The 24,335-nt window shown below is 38.6% G+C and overlaps 2 protein-coding genes across 2 annotated transcripts in view; one reads left to right on the top strand and one right to left on the bottom strand.

The window, feature by feature from the left end:
* Positions 1-12,916, bottom strand: part of LOC122077913 — a 36,766-nt gene extending 23,850 nt beyond the window's left edge. Inside the window, exons 1-7 of the mRNA XM_042643805.1 lie at positions 12,876-12,916; positions 12,297-12,486; positions 11,305-11,378; positions 9,699-9,816; positions 9,122-9,232; positions 6,213-6,289; positions 2,949-3,015 (exon numbers count right to left, since the gene is read on the bottom strand). Of these exons, the coding sequence (XP_042499739.1) occupies positions 2,949-3,015; positions 6,213-6,289; positions 9,122-9,232; positions 9,699-9,816; positions 11,305-11,378; positions 12,297-12,486; positions 12,876-12,916 (678 nt within the window). The remainder of the gene's footprint in view (positions 1-2,948; positions 3,016-6,212; positions 6,290-9,121; positions 9,233-9,698; positions 9,817-11,304; positions 11,379-12,296; positions 12,487-12,875) is intronic.
* A 7,737-nt stretch (positions 12,917-20,653) lies between these two features.
* LOC122078863 lies at positions 20,654-22,301 on the top strand. The gene is made up of 2 exons (XM_042645043.1): positions 20,654-20,835; positions 21,106-22,301. Exons 1-2 carry the CDS (start codon positions 20,833-20,835, stop codon positions 22,198-22,200), a joined length of 1,098 nt encoding a protein of 365 aa, XP_042500977.1. The 5' UTR covers positions 20,654-20,832; the 3' UTR covers positions 22,201-22,301.
* Positions 22,302-24,335: the final 2,034 nt, after the last annotated feature.

The following is a 24,335-nucleotide window of genomic DNA, read 5'->3' as shown; positions in this document are numbered from 1 at the left end:
TTAGTTGTTTCTTTATTGTCAAGTGACATAAATACCCCTGATTAGTAGGATATATGACTTTTAGAAGGTAGAATATATCTTTATTTAGTAGGTTTTTTGCAGTTACAATGAAGTATCAGACTCACCTGGTTTTTTCCCCTTTATAGTTTCATGAAATAGCAGTAACAGCTAAGCTCTGCTTTCTTCAATCTTTCTGGTTTATTCTTGGTTTTCCATGCAGTTAGAGATCCTTAAGTTCTTTCCTGCATTGTTTAGACTGGCCAACACTTGCCATGTTAAATATATGGATAGCCGTGGGTGGATCCATTTGATAGAGGAACCCAGGCCTATCCCATTGGCCAAATTTCAGCCTAAAATCATGGTACAAGGTTTCGAAGAGATTTCGCAAAACCAACTGAGATATTTGGTTTCGCAGGATGTCAAAACCAAATAGATTGCGATACTAAAGAATTGCAATGTTTCGATTGAAATTTCAGAATTTTGCAGAAATTACGGTCTTCTGTTTCGCTTTTCCGATTTCGGTTGAAACTACTCAAAGCCTTTACTATAAATTCCATACTTCAATCGAAATGATCCAAAATTTCAACCGTTTTGTTCATTTTGTCTAGTTTCAGCCGTTAAGGTTGAGAACCCCCAATTTTTGTGCTTTCTCGGACGAGCCACTATTGTACAAGGTTGGAACAAGTACTTAGCAGTAGAGGAACGTAATAGGAAGTGGCGATTTGTTGTGTTGTAGGACAATTTGTGCAAGATTCAAGGTTGGAGGTATATCACTTTTCCCAAAAACTAATTTTTGAAAAAACAAAAAAGAATAAATTGATCTGATGGCAACAGCAACATTCTAGTGGTTTTGATCCTACCCGGAACTCATTTTGGTACTAGGACCATAGGATGGGCATACGGGTGACTCATGGCTTGTATTGTTGATATATCTCTTTGTAACAAATCATTTAAGACACATGATGATGTACATCAAAGCTTGAAGAAAAGATAAAAACAAGAGCCATCAAAACACTGTAACACACTAACACGTCAGAAAACATTTTTCACAAAACACCGTTCACGTGAACAGTTCTTTGTGTCAAAATCTTCTTTTTTTTATTTCCTATTTAGTTTACTTTAGTTAGTTTCTATTTTTCTTAGTGAGCTAGTTAGTTTCCTATTTTATTAGTTCAAGAAGTTTCTATTTTGTAACTTAGGCTAGTTTCCTTTTTGAAAGTAGTTGTCAGTTTCTACTTTTGTTAAGCTCGGTTAGCAAGTTAGCCACAAATTAGAAAATCTTTTTTGAGTCCATTAGTTTCATTTTTTGGTGTCCAAGTTTTGTAAGGTTTTTTAAAACCCATTGATCATAATAAAAATAAATAAATAAAAAATAAAAATTGAAGTTTATGAATTTGAGTGTTTACTCATGGCTGAAAGAGCAACCCGAGAGGGTGAGATGCCCATTCACTACTTCTTCCCCCTTCTCAACCCTCCATCAAATTCTCTTTCTTTTCTTTTTTTCTTTGATTTGCTTGCTGTGATAAAGAGTGTTTGAGTGATCAAATAATCTTGTTGAAGTTCAGAAGTTCCATCAAAAGACCAGTTGAAAGCAAAAGTAGAACTCCATAAAGTTTCCTAATTCATGTCAGCAACAAATCTCTCAATTCAATCATCGGAATTGTCTCATCTTTTGAGGGTTTGTTTACCTATATAGGACCTTCATCTACTCCCAAGTTTCAGCTCCATCTGAGCCACAGTTTGAAAGTTCTCTCGAATTTCTCCCTATTCAGCCAGATTTTGAGATCCTGCCTGGGATTAGGATCACATGTGATTCTAGTCTTACATTACATGATTTATGAAATGGTTTAAATTTAATGTTTATTCATTCTAATGCATATTTATGATACAAGTTTTACTTGAATTGACATTGTGCGGAATAGGTCATATTAGACTTTTAGAGAATGTAAACAGCGTACACTACCAACCTACCATTTTGGGGGTGATTGTTTTTTTTTTAAATCCAAAGGTTCCACTATGTTTAAACTTTAGAAGGCCTAAAATAGGGTGTCCTAGAAGTTTCATGACCTAATTTGGTCATCTGGCCGTTGAAACCCATTATCAAAACTTATTGGAAAAAATATAGGTTTCAACCAAAACTTTGTTTCGGTCGAAATATTTTGGTTTCGATCCTGGTTGAAACCAAGCAGGATCGAAACCAAGTTCGAAACCAATGCCTAGTTCTATGCCTGAAATAAGCGTGTGAAGAAATTAAAAACTAATTGTCAAAGTAAACACAAAAATGGCATTTAACTTCAGGAAATCTAATGGCACAGTTGTAATTTGTAACTTTGAACTCATTTTTGAGGCACTTGCTTGTTTGGGGCTGAAACTTGTCATTCTGGTCGATGGGGATTTTTTTACAACATGGACACACCATTTTCTGCAGTAGCCATCAAACGTGGTGGCATAGAGAGACACCCTTGATTTATTTGGGCTTTTTTAAAAACACCTCATCTGCCTTCGGTTTCTCAGAAGCGCTTTCTAAAAGCAAAGCTCAACAGAACCCTAATTCTCTGGTTTCAAGTAGTCCTATAAAGAATCCCTTAGCAGAATTCTGCCTCCGAAAATCACTTTCTAAAAGTGAACCTCAACAGACCCTTAGTTCTCTGCTTTCAAGTAGTCCTGCAACAGTTACATAACAAGAACAATTGATTTATTTGAGCTTTTTAAAGAACACCTTATCTGACTTCGGTTTCTCAGAAGTGCTTTCTAAAAACAAAGCTCAACAGAACCCTAATTCTCTGGTTTCAAGTAGTACTATAAAGAATCAGCAGACTTCTGTTTCTCAAAATCACTTTTAAAAGTGAACCTCAACAGACCCTTAATTCTCTGCTTTCAAGTAGTCCTGCAACAGTTATACAACAAGAACAATTGAGCAAAGAATAAAAAAAATGGAAGTACTATACCTTCTCAATTTCACCAACTTCATTGGCTTTTGACACGCGAAAGTCAAGAGCCTCATCTTTCTGGCGCCTGTTTAGAATATGGAGCAAAAGCATAAGAAACATTTAGAGAAAAAAAAAAGTCATGTCCAGATGATGAAAGACCACTCATCGTTTTCAAAGAGAGGCAATATACAAATATCTTGACTGTAGGGAGGAATTTTTCAAAACTGCAACTGACCAAATATATACACAAAAAGATTATTAGAAAGTTCAAGAATACATGGCTGCAACAAGGCAGGTTGGTCTTAGTAACTATAGTAGTAGTTGGAGTAGGGGCATGGAGAGACCGAGGGAGGTTTTAACTTTGGACTACCAAATGTGGGAACCGCCAAACTCTTGGAGCAATTAAGAGTTATTGCACATAGATGATAGAGCTACAGAAATAAAATAAACTCCAAGGCATTTATGTTGAAAGACTAACTATATAAAGAAAGGGTGTACCTAGTATAGTGCATGAGGCTCCTGCCACTGCAGGGTTTGGAGAGGGTTATAATGTACACAGCCTTACCCCCGCTTAGCGGAGAGGCTGTTTCCCGACTCGAACCCTTGACCACTAGGTCGTAATGGGCAACCTTACCATTGCACTAAGGCCTGCCCTCTAAAAAAACAAAAAACTATATAAAATATTATATAATGACAAAAGGGAGGGGCACAAGCCCATCATCTTTGTTTTCTTTCACATTTTCAAAAAGAGTAAGAGTAACCAGTAGGGGTGTCAATTAGTTGCTGCACCGGTTTTGGTCGGGCATAATCGGGCTTCCCCACTTTAAGACCTCACACTGTGACTGACACGTTTAAGTATTCGGTCCTCATAGGCTAGGATGGTCCCTTTACAAATGGTCGGTCGGGTACCCAAACGGGCTTTAAATATGTCAGGATGAGCAAACATGCTCTAAACCATCTATAAGCAGGCTATTAATCAGTTGGTCTCAGTCAGGCAACTGTCGGGTAGGACTTCCACACCAAGAATGACCAAATAGTATTCGGTCCAGGTTTGAGCCAGACATGTTCAACAAACAGGCCGGGTAGTTTCATGTTTTTCGCGGTCGGGCTTTGTCAAGCCTGCTGGTGCGGGCCTGGAATTGGCACCCCTAATAACAGGTTATTAAAAATATAGAAGCATGTAGTCCCTTTATTCCATGTTTCCCAAAAGAAATAAAGGACAAAGCAAACAACCTTGCGTACACATCTGACCACAACAGATTGAGACTAGTGCGTGCATAGAAACTATTGTCATCCTAGCACCAAGGTGAGCTATGCCGCTATGGTGATTCCATGAACTTAGGTAAAGCCAAGGTGTCCAAGACGAGCACCATATTTAATATGCACCCCTCCATGTGTTGATTGTAGTTCCTAATATGTTTTCTTAATATCAAGGTGCCACCTAGGCAACAAAACACACAAATCAAGATAAGGGGAAGGGGGGGGGGGAACTAAAAATGCGGAAAAGAAAAGGAACAAAGAAGATAAAGATTAAGAAAACATATTAGGAACTACAATCAACACATGGAGGGGTGCATATTAATTATGGTGCTCGTCTTGGACACCTTGACAGCTATGATAGAAATTCCAAAATTGAATATAACTCACTCAACTAGCATTGGCACAACTCAAACATGGGGTCAGGTTAGGTTAGACTTGGATGACTCTCTACACATGTTATACATGGTTATTTCAAAATTGAATATAACTTAACCTGTATACATACTTCTTTCTTCACCCAAAAAAAGGAGGGAATTACCTAGATCCACGAGATTAAAAAAAAAGTAATATAAGAAAAATATAAAATTAAACTTCTTAAAATACCCCCTTGACATCATTTATATCTGTAAGGCTAAAGTTAAAAGCTCATGAAGGTTGACCGGTCGTATCCTTTTTCCCTTATACTGTTGCACAACTCCCGTGGTTGACACAATACCTTTGGCTGGAGAATTGCTTCTTGTACCAAATCTCTTTTATCATTTTCCTATTGGAAACCTAACATAAGTAGTATTCTAGTCATTTTTTAAATCTTAATTTTCAATCCAATAACTTGTCAAATGGAGATGACGAAAACAAGGGAGTGTTTAATTCTTGTTTACCTCTTTTTGGTCCACTTGGGTTTGGATGAGTGGATTAGCTATTCCTCTAATGGGCCCTCCCACCTACCAACTTTACATAGTTTAAAAAAAAAACAATAATAAAGACTAGAATACTACTTATTTGGTTACAGTAGCCCTTGGTTTCTTTGGCCAATTCAGTCAGTTGCTCTAATTTTCTTTTCTATCGGAAATTAAGAATTTAAAAATAACTAGAATACTACTTACATTAGGGTTTTTTTTTTTTTTCCAGTGAACTACTGCTTACGTTAGGTTACCAATAGGAAGAATGATGAGATTTGGTACAAGAAGCAACTCCAACCAAAGGTATTGTGTCAACCACGGTAGTTGTGCAACGATACAGGGGAAAAGGATAGGACCGGTTAACCATCATGAGCCCTTAACTTTAGCCTTATAGATAGATGTGGTGTCAAGGGGGGTATTTAGGAATTTAAATTATATTCTACTTGGGTGGGACTTATTTTGGGGATTAAGTAAATCTTTTCAAAATCTTTACTTGTAGATGTAAAACGAGTTTTTAACTTACTTATCTTGTAATTACCTTTTTAATCTCGTGGATCTAGGTAATTCCCCCCACCCAAAAAATTTGGGGGGGGGGGATATATACATACTAATTTCTCATCTATAGCTAAAAGTCTCAATGACGCTCTAGAAATTGCGTCTCTTACATAAATTGTAGATAAAGACAATAAAAATAGGGGACAAAGTAATGCAGAAGACATGCTATAAGCTTTATCTATATTCACAAAATTATGCCAACAAAGCTAAGCATGATTAACCTAGAAATGAGGCCAATCGAATCATTTTAATGCTCTCAGTGATTAATATGCAAGCCACAGGAAGGCATCAATTGCGTGAGGAGAAATCCAAACCATAGCTATTAGGACATCAAGAACATAATTTATAATGTGGACATGTGGCAACCATAGGAAAAAGCAAAAGAAAACAAATTTCAGTTACAACTCAAATGATAAAGGAAATCTTGTATAAATCAGGAATATGGACGCATCCTACTTAATATGTTTTGCTAAATAAATACAGCATGTCTCTTTGGCTAATACAAGATCATGATTCAATGGAATAGAGAAGACACACATACAAGAAATTGTCAAATACTATTCCAGACCTGTGATCTGTAATGCGCTTTTCATCCTTTGAGATGGATGTAGCAAGAGATTCTGCCAATATTTTCAACTTATCAACCTGCATATTATTTATGAAATCAAATAAGTAAACAAAATTAACAAAACTCTTTGTTGAGATGTTGGGAAGTCCACACATCGGTTTAATCAGGTCCTTGGTGCTTGCTGGATTTAGAAATGGAGTTTCAAATGACATGTATTCACAGAGATAGAAGGTTCAGCCATGACTGGCAAGGTTCCAGTAGTTACATCTCCCAGAACTGGGTATGAGAATACCAGACACATTACAACAAAGCCTCAAAACTAAAAGCCTGGTGTTACCTAAAGAGAACCATGTATTACATTGACAAAATAGAGAAAACTGTAACACACTTGGAAGTAATTGTTTTCATTGCCAATTGTCAGTCGCAAAACATTTTATAGTGCAACGAGATCAGAGTAATGTAGCAATGACCATGATTTTAGGCAAGGGTCATAGATGGTTCTATTTTTATAATATATATATAGAGAGAGGAAATTACACTCCCCTCCCCTGAACTATGGCTTAATATCAAGTTCCCCCCACGTACTTCCATATATACCAACACCCTCCCCTCTAGTTTGAAGATGCTTTCAATCGTACCCCTTCCGTTAGATAGCCCTGTTAAGTGATGACATCATCATTCAAACAAGTAATTTTATGCCGAAATTACCCTTCCCAAATGAATTAAGCCCTAAACCCTAAAAGATCTCTGAGCATCACTGCGCTCCACCATCGATTGCTGAAATCCGTTGCAGATGCAATAGGTAATAATTGAATTTTTCTTTCTTTGTTCCGCCGTCGGGAGAGCTATTCTTGGCTGTCGATCTGCTCCGCCGCCCTAACAAACCCGTTAGGGCTCCCTTCTTTTGGATCGAGTCTTGGAGATCTTGTTCGAGTTATGGGCGTTAAAGGAAGAATCTCTTATTTGAATTATTTGAATGTTTCGAAAGCAAAGATTTGATTTTTGAAAAGCTCGAATTACTTTTTTTTTATTTTTTTATTTTTTTTTTTTGGGACCTGCTAGGGTTTGAAAAATATTCCGCTCCATTCAGCTTTGCAATACTAATGGTGATCTCAACCATAACCGGAACCAAAAATCCGTTGCAGATGTAAATAGGTAATAATTGAATTTTTCTTTCTTTGTTCCTTTAATTTTAAGTAATCCCATCTAATTTTAGATGAGGAATAAGTGGTTTGCAGAAAGAAACCGCCTTACAAAACCTTCACTGCGCATCTCACCGCGATCAATAGTGGCATAGCATCAGAGATAGATTATCAGATGGGAGAAGAAGACTTGATCACAAAGCGAGATATGATATAGGGGCTAAGACCCTTGGAAGATCATTTACATGGGATTTTTTCAAGTCCGATTTCTCTCACCACTGATCTCACATCGTCCATGGGGATGGGGGTATGTCCGTCGGTTGTCTTCTTAATCAAAGGAATAAAATCTCAGCCTCTCTTCCACCTCCTCCCATGGCTCTGAGAAATGGGCCTCACATCGTTATCTTCAGGTGCACTACCAAATTCTCTGGCGATGATGCGAAGGAGAGGAAGCCTGCTTGAGAGCGGCAAAAAAACCATATCTCATATCTGACACTAAAACAACACAGATTCTTCATTGTCGTTACGATAATCATCATCGTCATGGTTAAGAACGGCAGGCCCTTGAAGAGAATGAGGAGAAGTCACCGCAGATCTTAATGACTTCATGAACTTTCCACCCGGACAGACCTTTCAGGCTAAACGTAAGATCGTTCCTCTCGAAGCATGCACAGCTACCTCTACCTTCGTCTCTGTTACCGCACCTCCTCACATGGCAGATCATGTTCCGGATTGGCGAGTTGGTAGAAGGACCTAACCCTTCGTTTTCACGTTCACACTCTTTGGGTTTTGCTTGGTCGGTTTCTAGACTTTTTGTTGGTTTCCAGTGCCGGTTTCTGAATTAAAAATATATATATAAGATGCCAAAGGGTAAACTTGTCTTTTTACAAGCCAATTTAACACCGTCATCCACTTATGGGATCATTGAAAGCATCTTCAAACTAAAGGGGAGGGTATTGATACGTATGAAAACACGTGGGGGGAACTTGATATTAAGCCATAGTTCAGGAGAGGGGAGTGTAATTTCCTCATATATATCTATATATATATATATATATATACAAGTTCCAGTTTACCACTTTTCCTTGTGCTGATAATGGTAGCTATGCACAATGTACTAAATTAGGTACCATGCAAGAACTTAATTGCAGGAAACTTTTGAATTTCAGCCGAAAACCAAGATCTGATTTCAATTCTCATTTAAGATTCACAGGAATAGGAACTACAGGGATTTGCCATAGCTAATTAATGGCCCCAAAAAAAAGGCACACTGAAAGCATGAATAGGAGGTCAATCACACCAAAAGATCAATAATCACTCTCCATCATAGTTCTAAATTTCGATGATTTCAACCCACCCTGAGATTTCCAAGTTTTGGAAATTTCAATCCTAATTTCGGAAAATATCAGAAATTTTTACCCAAATTTTCTAGAATTTGCCCCAAAAAAATACCTGGTTTCAATTAGGTTTCGGAAATTTTGGTCTAAATTTCAGATTTAGAACCTTGCTCTCCATTGCACTCAAATTACAAAATATATTGGCACTTGTACTAGAAGACCACTAGATCATCTAATCGTTTACACCAGATTGAAACCAAACATATGTTGTACGTTTTGACAAGGGCATATCACATCAATGACCTGAGCACAATTCCAAACGTTAACACCAAAAATAAGAAGATTGTCAACAGGAGACCAACAACATGAAGAGTCACATGAACAATTGGGAAAAGAAAAACATATATATGGTAAAAAGCAAAAAGCATGCCTTCTGAGCATGAATCTCAGGCGAGTCCCCATTGTTCAGTGATTTTTTCTGTAGCAATAGTGCTTCAAATCTAGAACAAAGTCGAACTTCTGCAAGTGCTTCTTTTAGAGCCTGTGAATTCAAGCAAAATCCACAGTAAACTTGGGGAATGGGAGAGACATTAGAAAACATGGAAACATGCCTTGCAAAGTTAAAAGCACACAGAACCTAAAATGAAAGTCTTCCATGTTAATTCAAAGGCTACTGTTAGATAATTAATTGGCAAGTGATGGTCTATCAATGCTTGATGTCACTTACTCACATGCAACCCTTGCCCATTTTTTTTTTTTTTTATTTCATTTCATAAAATCCAAATTATCATGCTTGATAGAATTCACTCACTATTGAAACATGACAGTTATGCAACAGATAACATATATATTATTTATCAGAAAGGTCAAGTACATGATGAAGAAGCATTGACCACATATAAGTGTGATAACGTAGAAGACAGCATCTCCCAACCAGTGCCATATACTTGTTCAGGCACTATGGAATCTTACAACTACAAGAAACAGTAACACTAAAATCAGCTCACCTTAAACGTTGCAATAGTTGTTTTCTCAGATGTCTCTGAATGACCTTCAGTTGAGGACACCTGGGATTCTCTCATTCTGTCAACTTTTTGCTGCAGACTTGAAGTTTCAGCATTTATCCTGCGACCAAAAACTGGATCACAATAACAAAGAGGCAAACAAACACAGGAAATATGAGCAAGAGAGAAGCCATACTAATTTCTGCAATTAATTTTTCTTTTAAAAAGGCATCTGAAAGGAAATTTGTACACACATTTATTAGTATAACAGTAGTGCATCTGCTAGATCTTACCCTTTCTAACCATTTTCTCTTCTTATCTACAAATCTGTTTTGTTCTCTATCCTTTTATGTTCATGGTATGCTTAAGATTGTAGAAACCATGTCTGAACCTGTAATCTAACTCCACATCCATCTGCTTTTATTTCTTCCCTTGATTCCTGAGTTATAATCGAATAACAAAAGAAAGCATATGAGCTGCATCTATAGTTGTTCACAGGGTTAAAAAAAAAAAAAAGAAGTTCTCGAAGGATGGTCAAGATTAAGGTGCTAGTTTCAGTGTGAGACATCGAATTCCCAGCAATGGATACTTCGTAATCCAATAATTACTCTTTGTTCCCTTAATTTAATTGAAAAGATTGGGCCGAATAAAGAATGAGATCCTATTGCATACATTATGCATATATATTGCAGGAAAATATTTTCAGTTCAATCCTTTTTTCTTCCTCTCCACTCGGACCAATCCGCCTACTCGGCTTCTTGTATTTAAAGTGATTTGTGTATCTACTCCATAAGAGTATTGTTCCATACCATTATGAAAGAAGATCGAGGTAAGATATGCACAAGTTTCCTATGGGATAAGTGATTGTGGGTGTAAGCATGAGTCTCCATAGACACGATTTTTTATTTTTTTGGTAGGGGAAAAAAAAGAGAGCTGGATTTTTTAAAGTTCTGATCCCCCCCCCCGGGACAAAAAATATTATGAATGGTTGAAAGATATGGACCTATTTCATGACATGATTGTGGAACGGCGTGGAACCTCGTGCCGATTTTTAGTTTTTAAATACTGCTAAAGGGTGGGAGGCAGTACATGAAATGCTTTCTTAAGACGAGCACTTCATGAATATCAGCCGCATGAAGATATTGTTTTGCTACTGCAAACGTGAAAGTTTTGGGTACTAAATAAGGGATGTTGGAACTTGGAAGAGCCAATTATGAATGACCTGATGCTTCAAAGGAAGCAGCAAGAAGAGTTTCACCTTCACAATGCATAGTTCTTATCTAGTCTCAATTTTGAACATCACCTGGTGAAGGAGCAGCTGGCAGCTTTATGCGAGCATGATAATTTAGTATACAGTAATAATTTAATCCTAAAAAGACGCAAAATAAGGATAACCAAATTTCACAATTATTAAGAATCAATAATCAATAATTCAAAAAGAAACACAATGTACAAAGAAATAATAAATTCCAATACTGCTCCATTTTTGCCATACCACATGATACTTCCAATAGCATACAGATTACAGAAAGCAAATATAAAGGAATAGAACAAGCATTATGCAGCTGATTGCATACAACAATGGAAAGAAATCTGTCCAATTCACTACCTTGCAAGATCAGCATTAATTTTCAACCCTGAAATTGCAGCTTGTGCAAATTGGAGCAATTCTTCACGTTTTACCTGACAGAAGTGCATAACTATCAGCAAAAATACAGTTTTCATCCCTCCAAACATTGCACAAGAAACTGAATTTCAGCCTTTTGAGTGCTTAAACAAAGCATTAGATACAAGCTTGTTTACAACTTACAAGCCAACAATGACTAAAAATACCAATGAAGTAAAATAAAATAAAGCTAAAAATCATTCAGAAAAAGGATGGACCCCTAGGCATTTTGTGAATACAAGAATTCCACGCAAACACAATTTGACACAGGCAAAACCTGCAAAGCATAGCTAAAGAAACCAGGGGAGCAAGCTAAGATCCTCTTATTCAGATTTTTCCACCTTGACAACCAAGGTTGAGAACTTCCTCAACAAACCAAATGTAGTCAAATATTTTACCGACAGCTTCAACCCCCACTAATGCATGTTTCTGTTCATGCCCACCTTTCTCCTTTGCCAAATCTATATTTGCAAACCAAGTTTACAACCCTTCCCCCCCCCCCCCAACAGAAAAAAACAAACCCTAAACTCAAAGAAATTAAATCGTTATCCCAAGTTCTGCACTAAGGTGGGATTGTAGGGGTGCTTGTTAAGTCAAAGACTAAAAATTGAAATCCTATGGCTACCGAGGAATGTTTAGATGCTGACTAGCAATTGAGCAACAAAACAATGTGAGAGGGTGTTGCTCTCTCTCCTTTTTAAAGGAGAGAGAAGCCCAAAAACTAGCGAATATTCCAACAAGACGGCATAACAAAAACAAAGTAGGAAATTAAGGCCTAAAAGTCATATAATACATTCTTTATACATATACCCCTATTTAAAGTGAACTTTTTTCAGGCAAGTGCATCAGAAGAAACAATCATCAGAATCGTGATAACAGTATCAAAACATGTTCATTAAGTTCTAAAAGGTAGTCTTGTCTTAATGTATATATACCAATACTTCATCTTGGTAGCCTGAGAAAACTTTTGCTAAATCCTGTATGCTGCTCACTATCGCATTGTGAACTTCCTTTCCTCCAGTGAGGCACAGGCTGAAAGCAGTCAAAATAGAAGGAGAATTAGTAGCATTCTTGATTCCTATCGACACCAAGAAGCACAACCTTTTTGCATTCAGGAGAATAGGTCTCTCTCACTAAAAGCACATTTGTCCTCATAACTGCAACAATTAATGGACCACAATCAACTCAGATACGTCAAATAGAACCCAGCACTGATTCATGACCACTTCAAAATCTTGACTCTTGGCTGTGAGCAATAGTGGGTTAAGTAGCAGCAAATACATAACTAAATCATTAATAAGAAATCCCTTCATCATTTTAAAGCAGGCATACTAGGAGAGAACACAGCTCATGCTTTTCACAACATATAATTTAATGATTCAAGAAACATATTTGTTCAAAATTTATGCCAGCTTAGAAAACACCACATTGATAAGGACTGATTTTCATTGTTCTCAATCGACAGAAATTTGTTCCCAAGAGTATAGATGGTTGTCGGTTTCAAATTAACTTACCTGAAGGCTAGAATGATCCTTGGGTTTCCAAAGTTTTCCATGACAACCCAGTTAAGTCACAAATTAGGCGGAAATCGCAGTTCTGTAAACTTAGTACAACACCCTTATGTCATAATACCATTTTCTGCCTTGTCACAAGAATTTTGAAGTTTTATCACATTGCCAAATATTCTTCAAAGAAGTAGTGTGAATACATGGGCTACCAAAAACCATTGTCTCTTATCGTGACGTCAAGTTTATGAGCTACTTTTGGAAGACATTGTAGTGGAAAACTATTACCAAATTGTAATTTTCAACCGCATTTCACCTACAAACAGATGGACAGACAGAAGTAGTAAACAGAAGTTTGGGAAACTCGTTAATGTGTCTTGTTCGAGATTATGAGAAGACATGGCCAGCCATCCTCGACATTGCTGAAATTGTATACAATAGCTCAATGAACAGATAATGAAACGTACTCCATTTGAAATACTTCTTGGAATTCAGCCTCGACGACCTATTGATCTTATTCCACTTCCACCCCAAGCTCGAATCAGCCTTGAAGCTGATAAGTTCTTATGCCATATTACCAAGGTGCATGCAGATGTTCAACAATGGATAGCTTTGAGCATTGATGTGTATAAGGCTACAACTAATCATCATCGACGATATGTGGAGTTCAAAGTTCAAACTGGGGATATAGTGATGGTTCATGTTGATCCCGTGGGATTTCAACTTGGCGCTAATACTGAACTCCACCTGAGGAAGATAGGCCCCTACAAAGTGCTGAAATGAGTGGAACCAAATGCTGTGCTCAAATTGACTAATAATATGACCATAAGCAATATTTTCAATGTGATTGATCTACATCTATATGTAGGACATCACTCAGATGAAGGTGTCCCACATATAGATGAGACAGAAGAGGTCCTAGATGACACTAGCAAGACAACTTGTTCTGGAACCGGTAAACACGCTTTCCTCGTCAAATGGAAAGGCCATCCACAAAATGACTGCACTTGGATCCATGATTATGATTTCAAACACCTCGATCCGGGTTTATATGAACACTATGTCATTCACCCTCACATCCGAAATGAATGTTTCCAAGCCGGGGAGAACTGATGTAGAACTGATTCAACTTTAGACCTACCGCATGACGGGCCAAGCCTAGTGTGGCGCATTCCTTGTTTTAAGACCCAGCTGACCCGGTGGTTGTTACATATTTCTTTATTGTTTTAAGAAGAATCTGTCAGACTTTAAAAGGAACCTGTAATTGGTCTCGGCTAGGGGGTTTTCCAGCACAACTCTAACTCTACTTTATGGTTATCAAAAAAAGGAAAGTGTGGGGCTATTTTCGGCACATGATTTGATTTTTAAAAGCCGCTGCTGATCTCTTCCATGTATAGAGGTCTACTTGTGTCTGATCAAGGTTCGGCTGGCGTTTGATTCAACCAAGCACCTTGCAGTGGGAAGCCCGGGTGCCATTCTCTCACTCTCTTATCCATTCTTTCATTAGAGGTATCGTTTTCTGTTGAGATTTCACTGCAGTTCTGCCATTACTGCTGTCTGCAATTCTTAGGTCCTATCCCTAATAGGATTTGCTGATTTGAAGGTGAAATTCATAGCTGATTTGCAATCTGTTCACAGAATAAACCAATCGATTCTTTCAGTGCTCTTATTCTGTTGTCAGAATTAAAAAATGTTGGCTGGTTAGTGGAGCCCTACTTTAAGTAGGATTGCTTTTGTTCTTTAATTGCTGAATTCGATTTCCATATTCTGTTGATTTAATGAGGTTCACACACCAGGGTGGTGTGCTACGTCCTCGAAGAAGATGATTCACTGATGATTCACATGCAGATTTGTGATTTGACTGATATATCCTTGTCCTATTGTCACTAGGATTTCCCCGTAAAATCAGATCTACCCACAGAGGGAAGTTTTCAGCAGAGGTTCCCTCTCCAGAAAGAAGAACTCGACCTGATTTTCAGGTCCATCTGTTGGTTAGATTCTGCTATATAAGTTTGTTAGATCAAACACCAAGAAACACGAATAAAGAGAGACAACAGATCCGTACGACATAGAGATTTAACGAGGTTCACACACCAGGGTGGTGTGCTACGTCCTCGGGCGAAGAAGAAGATGATTCACTATGCAGAAGAAAGATTACACCCTAGCAGCGGCGAGGAAGAACTCGCCCTGAAACCCTAGCTTCGTGAAAACCCTGGAATACAATGACTTTCAACAAGCAACAGATAACATTATATATATACTCCAATAGCCCCCATCGGGCTGAACTCAAACACGACAAACCAAGTACGCCCCCGCACCCCCATACGAGATCAGTGATGGGCTCCGGGCTTGGGCCTATCAGCCCAAGCCCTCTGCTTCCATCACAGATCTCAGAAAATTTCCCATTCGGGTCGCCACCAAAATATGTCGGATCGGGTCAATCTTCAACACTTGAATAACCTTGAGACAAACTTAACAAATCTCCACCTTGGCTTGAATTCTCTCCAACAACAAATAGCTAATATCTTCATCTTCTCCAATAGCTCTCCAAAGGGCTGAACTCAAACATGACCAACACCAAGTAAGTTCAAGCAATGCTCGAACTTACCAACACATAAAGGCTTAGTCAACATAACCAGATAAATTATCTTCAGTCCTCCCAAACTTGTAATATTACCTTAAGCAATTATCTCTTTATGAAATGATACCGAACATCAATGTGCTTTGTCCTCTCATGATACATTGGATCTTTAGTCAAGTGAATAGCACTCTGGCTATCACAATGGACAAACTCACCCCATGATCCATGCTGAGTTCTCCCAACAAACCATCTAAGCCAAATAGCTTCTTTAATTGCCTCAGTCACTCACTGCTTCATGAGTAGATAATGCAACTGCACTAGAGTATGGAACAGTGACTTTCCAACTAACCGTACTTCCTCCAAGAGTAAATACATAGTTTGGCATCTTTCTTGCCAAAACGATTCACCTGATAATCTGAATCAACATAACCAGATAAATTATCACCATTCCTCCCAAACTCCAAACAAACACCAGAGGTCCCTTTCAAGTACCTAAGTATCCACTTCACTGCTTCCCAATGAGCTTTACCTGGACATGACAAATATATGCTCACCACACTGACAGCTTGTGAAATGTCAGGACGAGTGCAAACCCATACCAAGGATCTTCCTTGCACTAGAGTATCCAAAACTGACATGTACCCCACCTCTTCATCTGTCTTAGGTGATAGAGCAGTTGAAAGTCTAAAATGAGATGCAAGAGGAGTATTACAGGTTTGGCATCTTTCATGCCAAAACTAGCCATAACTGAATCAAACCTTTATACCACTGTCTGAGATAGACTGTTTCCTGCTTTTCTATCCCTCTTGATCTCCATACCAAGGATCTTTCTTGCTACCCCCAAATCTGTTCTTCTAGTTCAGAACTTAATTGTTCCTTCAACCTATTGACCTCATTCCTATCTTTTGCTGCAATCAACATATCATCAACATAAAGCAAGTAGGACACGAATAGAACTATGCAACAACAGGTGAGAAAACACAACAGGTCATCATTGTACCTGAGTAGCCAAAACTAGCCATTAAAATCAAACCTTGTACCACTGTCTAGGAGACTGTTTCAAACCATATAGGGACTTCTTCAACAAACATACATGGTCCTTCTTGAAGACCCTTGCAACCAACAAACCCTTCAGGTTGATGCATATAAATCTGTTCTTCGGCTTCACAAGCTCCCAAGTCTGATTTTCAATGTATCTGCAACAGACAATGCATAAGCAACAAAGCAGTAGGACACGAATAGAACTATGCTTAACAACAGGTGAGAAAACATCATTAAAATCAATTCCTTGTACCTGACTGTAGCCCTTTGCAACTAAACGTGCCTTGTACCGCTCTTCTTCTTAGGCAGATTCCTTCTTCTTGAAGATTTGAGCAACAATTTTCTTCCCTGTTCATCACAAGTAATCTGATTTTTCTTCATCACAATGAATAGGAACTTCTTTCCTAGGAATCAACATAGCAACAGCTTCAGAATATGTTGCAGGCTCACTATTTTCAATTGTATCTGCAACATAGCAATGCATAAGCAACAAATTCAGCATCCCATACTTTTGTGGTTGTCTAATATTCCTCCTTGGTCTATCCTTGGCAATGTTGTACCGCTCTTCTTCTTGCACTCTAGCATCATCTCCTTCATTTACATGTGCATAAGCAGGACATCCAAATACTTTTAAATTTGTTTGAGTAGTCTGCAACTACCAATTTCAAACTTCCACCTTCTCTCTTTTCTTGAGTCTTCATCACTCAATAGGAACTTCTTCTAGGTGCAAGGAGATCGATTCACCAACAAGGTAACATTCTGCTAATAAGAAATTTTGGAGACTTTGGATCAGAACACCACAACCTGTATCCTTTCACTCCAGATCCATACCCAAGAAAAATGCATTTCTTAGCCCTAGGTTCCAACTTCCCTTCATTTTTGCAGAACTCATTAAAGTCAGGACATCCAAATACTTTTAATTTGAGTAGTCTCGGTTTACCTGACCAAACTTCTTCTGGAGTCTTGCACTCAATAGCTGTGCAAGGAGATCGATTCACCAACAAGGTTGCTGTGTTAACTGCTTCTCAAGCAAATTCTTGCCATCCTGTTTGAAACATACACCTTGCCTTTTCTAACAAGGTTCTGAATGAATGTAGCTCCGCCACTCCATTGCTCCTGGGGTGTTTTAACAACTGTATGGTGTCTTGCACCAGCCCCCTTTTTGAAGAACTCATTGCCTAACCTCACAAAACTCTCCATTATGGTTCTCAACCTTTTAATTTGTTTCCCTCTGCTTCACTCAACAAATTCTCCACTGTTTGAAAGTGACTGTAGTACTTCATTTTTGTGCTTCAAGAAATAGACCCAGTGACTGTAGTACCTGCAACACATACAAACTGCCAAAGTAAGCAAGTATCTTGCACCCATTTGAATCAACCCTGGAGGGCCCCCATACTGAATGAATGTAGTCCAAAGTTCCCTTGCTGATCTTCATGACTCTACCTTCAGCTGTATACTTGCACCCATTTGAATCAAGAGTGCCTAAACTGATGAACTCCTTCTTGCTGACCTTCACAACAAGCCCCTTTTATTTAATGATGCCATCATACATGATATTGATCGTTCCCATGTGGATAAATTTGTGACATCTGATTCGTATGTGGAGAACTGCTGCAACAGACCCAGTGACTGTAGTACCCTGCAACACATATGGTAGGAACAACCAAGAATCCATTCATCTGTGATCTAACTTTATCATCAGACTCCACCTTCAGCAATACTGGCTTCTGCAGAATCATCTCTTTTCTGTTGATTTTCTTCAAATCAGGGACATGCCTGACATTGGATAAGGTTTGAAATGCCATCATACATCTTGATATTGATCGTTCCCATTCCAATAGTCTTACAGTAATTGCAGGTTAAATTCCCATCAACACAACTCCACCTCGAACTGATTCGTATGTGGAGAACCATTCACGATTGGGACACATATGGTAGGAACAACCAGAGTCAAGAATCCATTCATCCTGTGATCTAACTTTATCATCAATCACCAAAAGCATATCAGACTCACTCTCATCTTCAGCAATACTGGCTTCTGCAGAATCATCTCTTTTCTGTTGATTTTGAGCACCACCACCTGCCTTCTGCTTGCTTTAAAAGCTTATAGCATTCAGATTTAATAGGGCCAAATCCTTTTTTAACAGTAACAATAAATTCAGTATATAGATTTTGATCTAGCCTTCTTTTTGTCACCATATGAAGGGTATACAGTTGTTGCTTCAATCTCAAACCTATTGGTGAGGGATTTATTGGTAGAGGTTGGTCTAACTTCATCATTCGAACTCTGCTTGCTTTGCAGATTCGTTTTGACATCCTCAATAGAGATTGTCTCTCTACCATAAATCATGGTATCCCTAAAGTGCTTATAAGATGGAGGCAGAGAACATAACAATAATAGGGCCAAATCAATCATCATCGTCTATTTTAACATCTATCATCCAAATCGCTCCAATCATCACATAGAATTGAACTCAGATATATGGGATTTAATAGAAGTACCTTCGCCCATATGAAGGGTATACAGTTGTTGCCATCAAACCTATCAATATCGTATTTCGTTGAAGCCATGGATCGAAGTAACTAACCCAAGACTCTGACCGTTTTCTCTGAGAGAACTTCCTGTAGAACATCATTCGAAAGATTACACCCTAGAATAGCTGAAAGGGTTTACACCAAATCGCTCCAATCATCATCGGACATAGTTGCAGGTTTCTTCGCCTTCCCAAATAGGGTTTTCTTCAAACCCTGCTGCGTGAGAACAGCCATCATTCAAACCTGCCATAAACTGAAACTGATGTTGCCATCAAACCTATCAATATCGTATTTCGTTGAAGCCATGGATCGAAGTAACCAAGAGCTCTGATACCGTTTGTTAGATCAAACACCAAGAAACATGAATAAAGAGAGACAATAGATCCGTACGACACAGAGATTTAACGAGGTTCACACACCAGAGTGGTGTGCTACGTCCTCGGGCGAAGAAGAAGATGATTCACTATGCAGAAGAAAGATTACACCCTAGCAGCGGCGAGGAAGAACTTGCCCTAAAACCCTAGCTTCGTGAAAACCCTAGAATACAATGACTCTCAACAAGCAACAGTACATTATATATATATATACTCCAAATAGCGGTTCGACCCATCGGGTCACGGTCGATCCGGTCGAACCATACGCCCCCGCACCCCCATACAAGATCAGTGATGGGCTCCGGGCTTGGGCCTATCTCTGCCTCCATCACAGATCTCAGAAAAATTTCCTATTCGGGTCGCCACCAAAATATGTCGGATCGGGTCAATCTTCAAAACGAGTCAAGAATTCGAGACAAACTTAACAGCACATTATATGGGAAATCAGTCGAGAAAACCATGAGGGTATGAGATTTTCAACTACCCTTGTAAAAGATTATATGTATATTCTTTTCGTGGTAATCATATCAGAGATACTAAGGAGTGGAAACCAAACCAATTTTTATCTGTATAAAGCCTATGTGCAGGGTCATTCCCAGGACTTTTCCCGTCCGGGGGCATATGCAAAGAAAAGGGAGCCAGAAGTCTTGGCTCCATTCTTGCCGATATATGCATACTATCAGAATTCAGGTGTCGTAGTGACCGCCTAGGCCTAGAGACGAAGGATGAGTAGATGGTTGGAAACTGACTTTGTTAAGAGTTACACATATGGTAGCACCTGCTAATCTGTTGGTGGTCTGGTGAAATTTTCATGAAATTCTACTGGTATTTTTTTGGTTACCGTACATTTCTAGGGATGCATTTGTGCTGACGACAACCAAACGATATTCATTATATGAAATTTTTGTCTCTCAAACCTTGGTTGAATTGGCATTTTGGTTGCAAGTGCCTTGTAAATCATGAGATACCTGCCATATAAATTTTGTAGTCTGTCTTACTTCATTATGTGCATTTCCTTGAACAAATTTCTGCTTCATATTTTAGCTGGATGTATTGGACAGATTTGTTCTTTCAGGCATGACTCAAATTTATCTCCATATTGTTTATTATCTTATCTGTATGTACTGCTTTTCTCCTCCCAACCCACCCCCCCCCCCCAAAAAAAAAAAATGTAGAACCTGTTTCATATTTTACCATCTGTTGGTCTATTTTCGCCCAAGTTAAGCTATTAAAGTGCAATTATCTTTTCATTTAACTGTCACTGTTTACAACAGGTAAACACGGGAACAAATTGCAGTTGGGTAGTGGAACTCGACTTTTTTTGTACCAGCTGGTTGGCACCTGGGGTCAACTTCTCTTTCCAAAACCCTGGAAAGAGTTCCGTCTGTGGTATGATGAACACAAGGCCAAGAACATCAAGCCAGTTCTGCCAGGGATGGTAATTTATCTTATCTGTCTCCAACTTGTGGCTTAAAAATTATTCTGGACCATATTTTTCCCTGTCACCACTCTCTGCCATTTTAGGTGGCAAACAATATTTCAGCCCAAGAATCTTTTATGTGCATGGTTGGTGAGTGTGTGATGTATTTAGTATTTATATTTTATAGTAATGATGTTTATGTGCAAGTAGTTGACATATATATGTGCACACACTCATATTCGCTGTGTTTGTGATGATCCCCTTTCATTCTGGATTTTTTTTTTGCAGGTGACAACTGGATGGTATAAAAAGATGGGAGAGAGAATATGGACTCCTTGGTTCATCAAATTTATTCACTCTCGTTCTTACTTCAATATTTACACCAACTTTCTACGTGAGAGAGCTCTCTCTGTCTCCCACAGAGATGCTGGTGTTAACTATGGGAAAACAGCTGGGCCAGATTCTTATTTACTTGATGAAAGTTCCCTTGATTTCGACCTTTTAGAAATGCTGCCCTTGAGTAATCTAAAATGGTATGATTTCTGCTTCAGAGAAGTGATTCCTGAGAGGGTTGTAAGGAGCTTCAATGAGCTTGATCCAGTTCTTCAAAGTGTGCAGAAAGAGAATACTATTATACTCCTAAGCATATTTGGAGCATCTCAGACCGTCACTAGGAACATGCTGTGCCATTTTGAAAGGCTGGATATCACGAACTATATCGTGTTGGGCCCTGAGTCTGAGTTCTTGTTGGATCTTTCAAGGAGGGGACATCCTGTGGTTAATATACAGCAATTACTCAATGGTGTTGGTGGCTATAAATTGATGGGCAGTCAGGGATCCAATGCAGAATTGATCTGGGAAATCTTGGGCATAGCTTATGTGATTAAGAAGTGCCTAGATTCTCATTATAGTTCTTGGGTCATTGTTGGAAATATGATTCCTATCAGTGCTGATGCATTTTCTTTTGCAAATGAGCCCTTGTATGATTTCTTCTCTGCAAGGGATTCAGGACTGTTGTTTGTCAGGAGCTCAGCAACAGCTAAAAATATTTGGATTGATGATTTTATTTACAAAGCTGCAGCAGCAGCAAAGGATTCAATGGAAGATAGTTCACTTTCTAGAGAACGAAGGCACTTTGTGTATTTTGCATCAGAATCACTGCAAGCAAATGGTATCAGGATTAAAAAAAATAATGAATCAAATTTTGGAGTACATATTTTTAGCAATTACACCAGTCAAACTTCTCTAGGAGATGAGAAAAAGATTATCTTTTGGCCTTATGGGATGGAACTGGGTCATCTTCAAAAGGCTCTTCAAAGTTTGGGTATGTGGGTGGTGGATGGTGACTCTTCTTGTGTGGCTGTAGCGTGCCACCACTCATAGAGTCTGACTCTGATGGTTATTGTATTCTTTTCTTCTTTCTCTTACTGTGTACTTGTTAATATTCTTTAATTGAAAAAAAAAAAAAGATAATTTCCTTGACAGTTCCACAAGTCTATTCTCATGTTTGCGATCAGCTGCAAGAAATTCTAATTCTTGCTGCAATAGGAAGCTTAATTAGGAAGCTTAATCCCCATGCAATTATGTTTGCATTTGGCATGAAGGCTGGAGTTGGGAAGCATTTGTTGCAATTGGCTTATCACACTCAAAAGCATTACATGGAAAAGCCAGACAAGAGGCAATGCGACAATTCCTTACCATGGTTCTCTTGGAAAAGGCATTGTTGCACTTTAGCGTCCATCTGAAGATCCGAAAAGAGTTAGTAGTAGTGACGCCTTGGACAACTTTAAATAGAGTTGAAAGGCCAATGGGATGGTGGGTTGCCACCTCTGCCCATGTTTGTGCTGTTGCAGCCTTTAGTACCATTTTGTTAGAATTTTGAGAAGTAAAATTCAGTTTGATAAGAATTTTGTACACTTTTTTTTTTTTTTTCAAAATATTCTTTTGGTTATCAGATGTAGAGGACTTTATAGAGGAAATCTCTTATACCAATGGGGTTAATGGGCAAGGCAGGTGAAGCCTCAACAAATGCGCTTTTAATCATTTAGACGTGATGGATTCTCCATGGGATGGGTTTGTCCTCAGTTATATACAAATGGGAACAATGCTGCCGAAACTTTGGTATGAAATTTTTTAGGAGGAACATATAACTTACAGATGCCAAATTGTTGCTGCTTCTTGGTTGGAGAACTTGAACCACAGGTGCTCCATAGTATTGGGAAACTACAAAATGGAGTTCTTTTTGTCCTTTTAGGAGTTGTGGGGGATTGTGGTGGTGGTGGTGGTGGTGGTGGGGGAAGGTAGTTGGGAAGGCCAGGTTAAGGTGGCGAATCAAACTCCAAAGAAGAAAATATGTTTATTGGCAGAAGCATAAATATTTGCATGATGTGGTATTTACATTCCTCAGCATCTTGCAGAAAGATCTTATAGTGGACTCAATATGTAACAGAACTCATAAGTATGAAAGTGAGTACTCAAAACGGCTGGAATGAGTACAGTGGCGGATCATTGTAAGGGGACTGTTTTTAGATATTGGAATCTTGTGTAAAATATGGTCATTTATATTGGAAATGAAAGATGAGAAAGATGGTTGTTGGCTGTTGGGTGATAGTGCAATCTTCCCTGTTGGATGGGAAATTTTCAGTAGGAGAGAGATTAAAATAAAAAGAGAATTACATTGCCACCCCCTGGATTTATATAAACACAAAAAACAACCCCTAAAAATTCAAAAAATTTCAAATCAGTTTCTGCCATTAGCCGACCGTGTTAAGTGATAGAACCTCTATTAGTTTTTTTTTTTTTTTTTATAAAATACCCAAAACACCCTCGGCTATTGTGAGAGGACAATATTACCCTCATTTTCCCTTCTTCTTCTAAACTCATTGGCATGCGATCGTGAGCACCTCTCCTTTCTTTATGCAACATTCCTTTTCAACAGAAACTTCATTGAAGGTGATAGATTAAACATCTTCGGACACACAATTTCTTTTGTCAATGTAGTTCCAAAACATGAAGAGAAACCCCCATAAACAGGAACATCACAAGGTCCTCTACCTCCAAACCCTCAACCTCCATGAAATTTACAGCGCCCAGGGGCAATGTCAATGGTGTGGCTATTTATAGTTTTATCATTATCAATAGTAGGACTACTACCAGCATTGGATGGAGAGGCAGGACTGGAATCTCCATGGTGCTAGCTCGCCCAACATGGAGATCACTCATGAGTAGACACCACATAGCATCCCCTTTAGTCAAATGGCGTCGAACCTGTTGAAGCAGGCAGACCATACCCGCCAGAAAATCCTCTTCAATTTGTCTCAAATCCAGGAAAACCGACTCGGATTCCTCAGAATCCCCATTGTTACTACTACATGTGCTATTCAGATAAGCAAGGGAGTTGTGAAGGATGTTGGTTAGAACATCCATGCTACCATAGCAATGCCCATTACAGAGAATTGCTTTCAAGGCAACATCTTCATCATATCCAAGTGCAACTAGTTTCGCAATCGCCTCATTAT

Source organism: Macadamia integrifolia, chromosome 5, assembly GCF_013358625.1.
Source record: "Macadamia integrifolia cultivar HAES 741 chromosome 5, SCU_Mint_v3, whole genome shotgun sequence".
NCBI lineage: Eukaryota > Viridiplantae > Streptophyta > Magnoliopsida > Proteales > Proteaceae > Macadamia > Macadamia integrifolia.
This window is presented reverse-complemented; position numbering and strand designations above follow the sequence as displayed.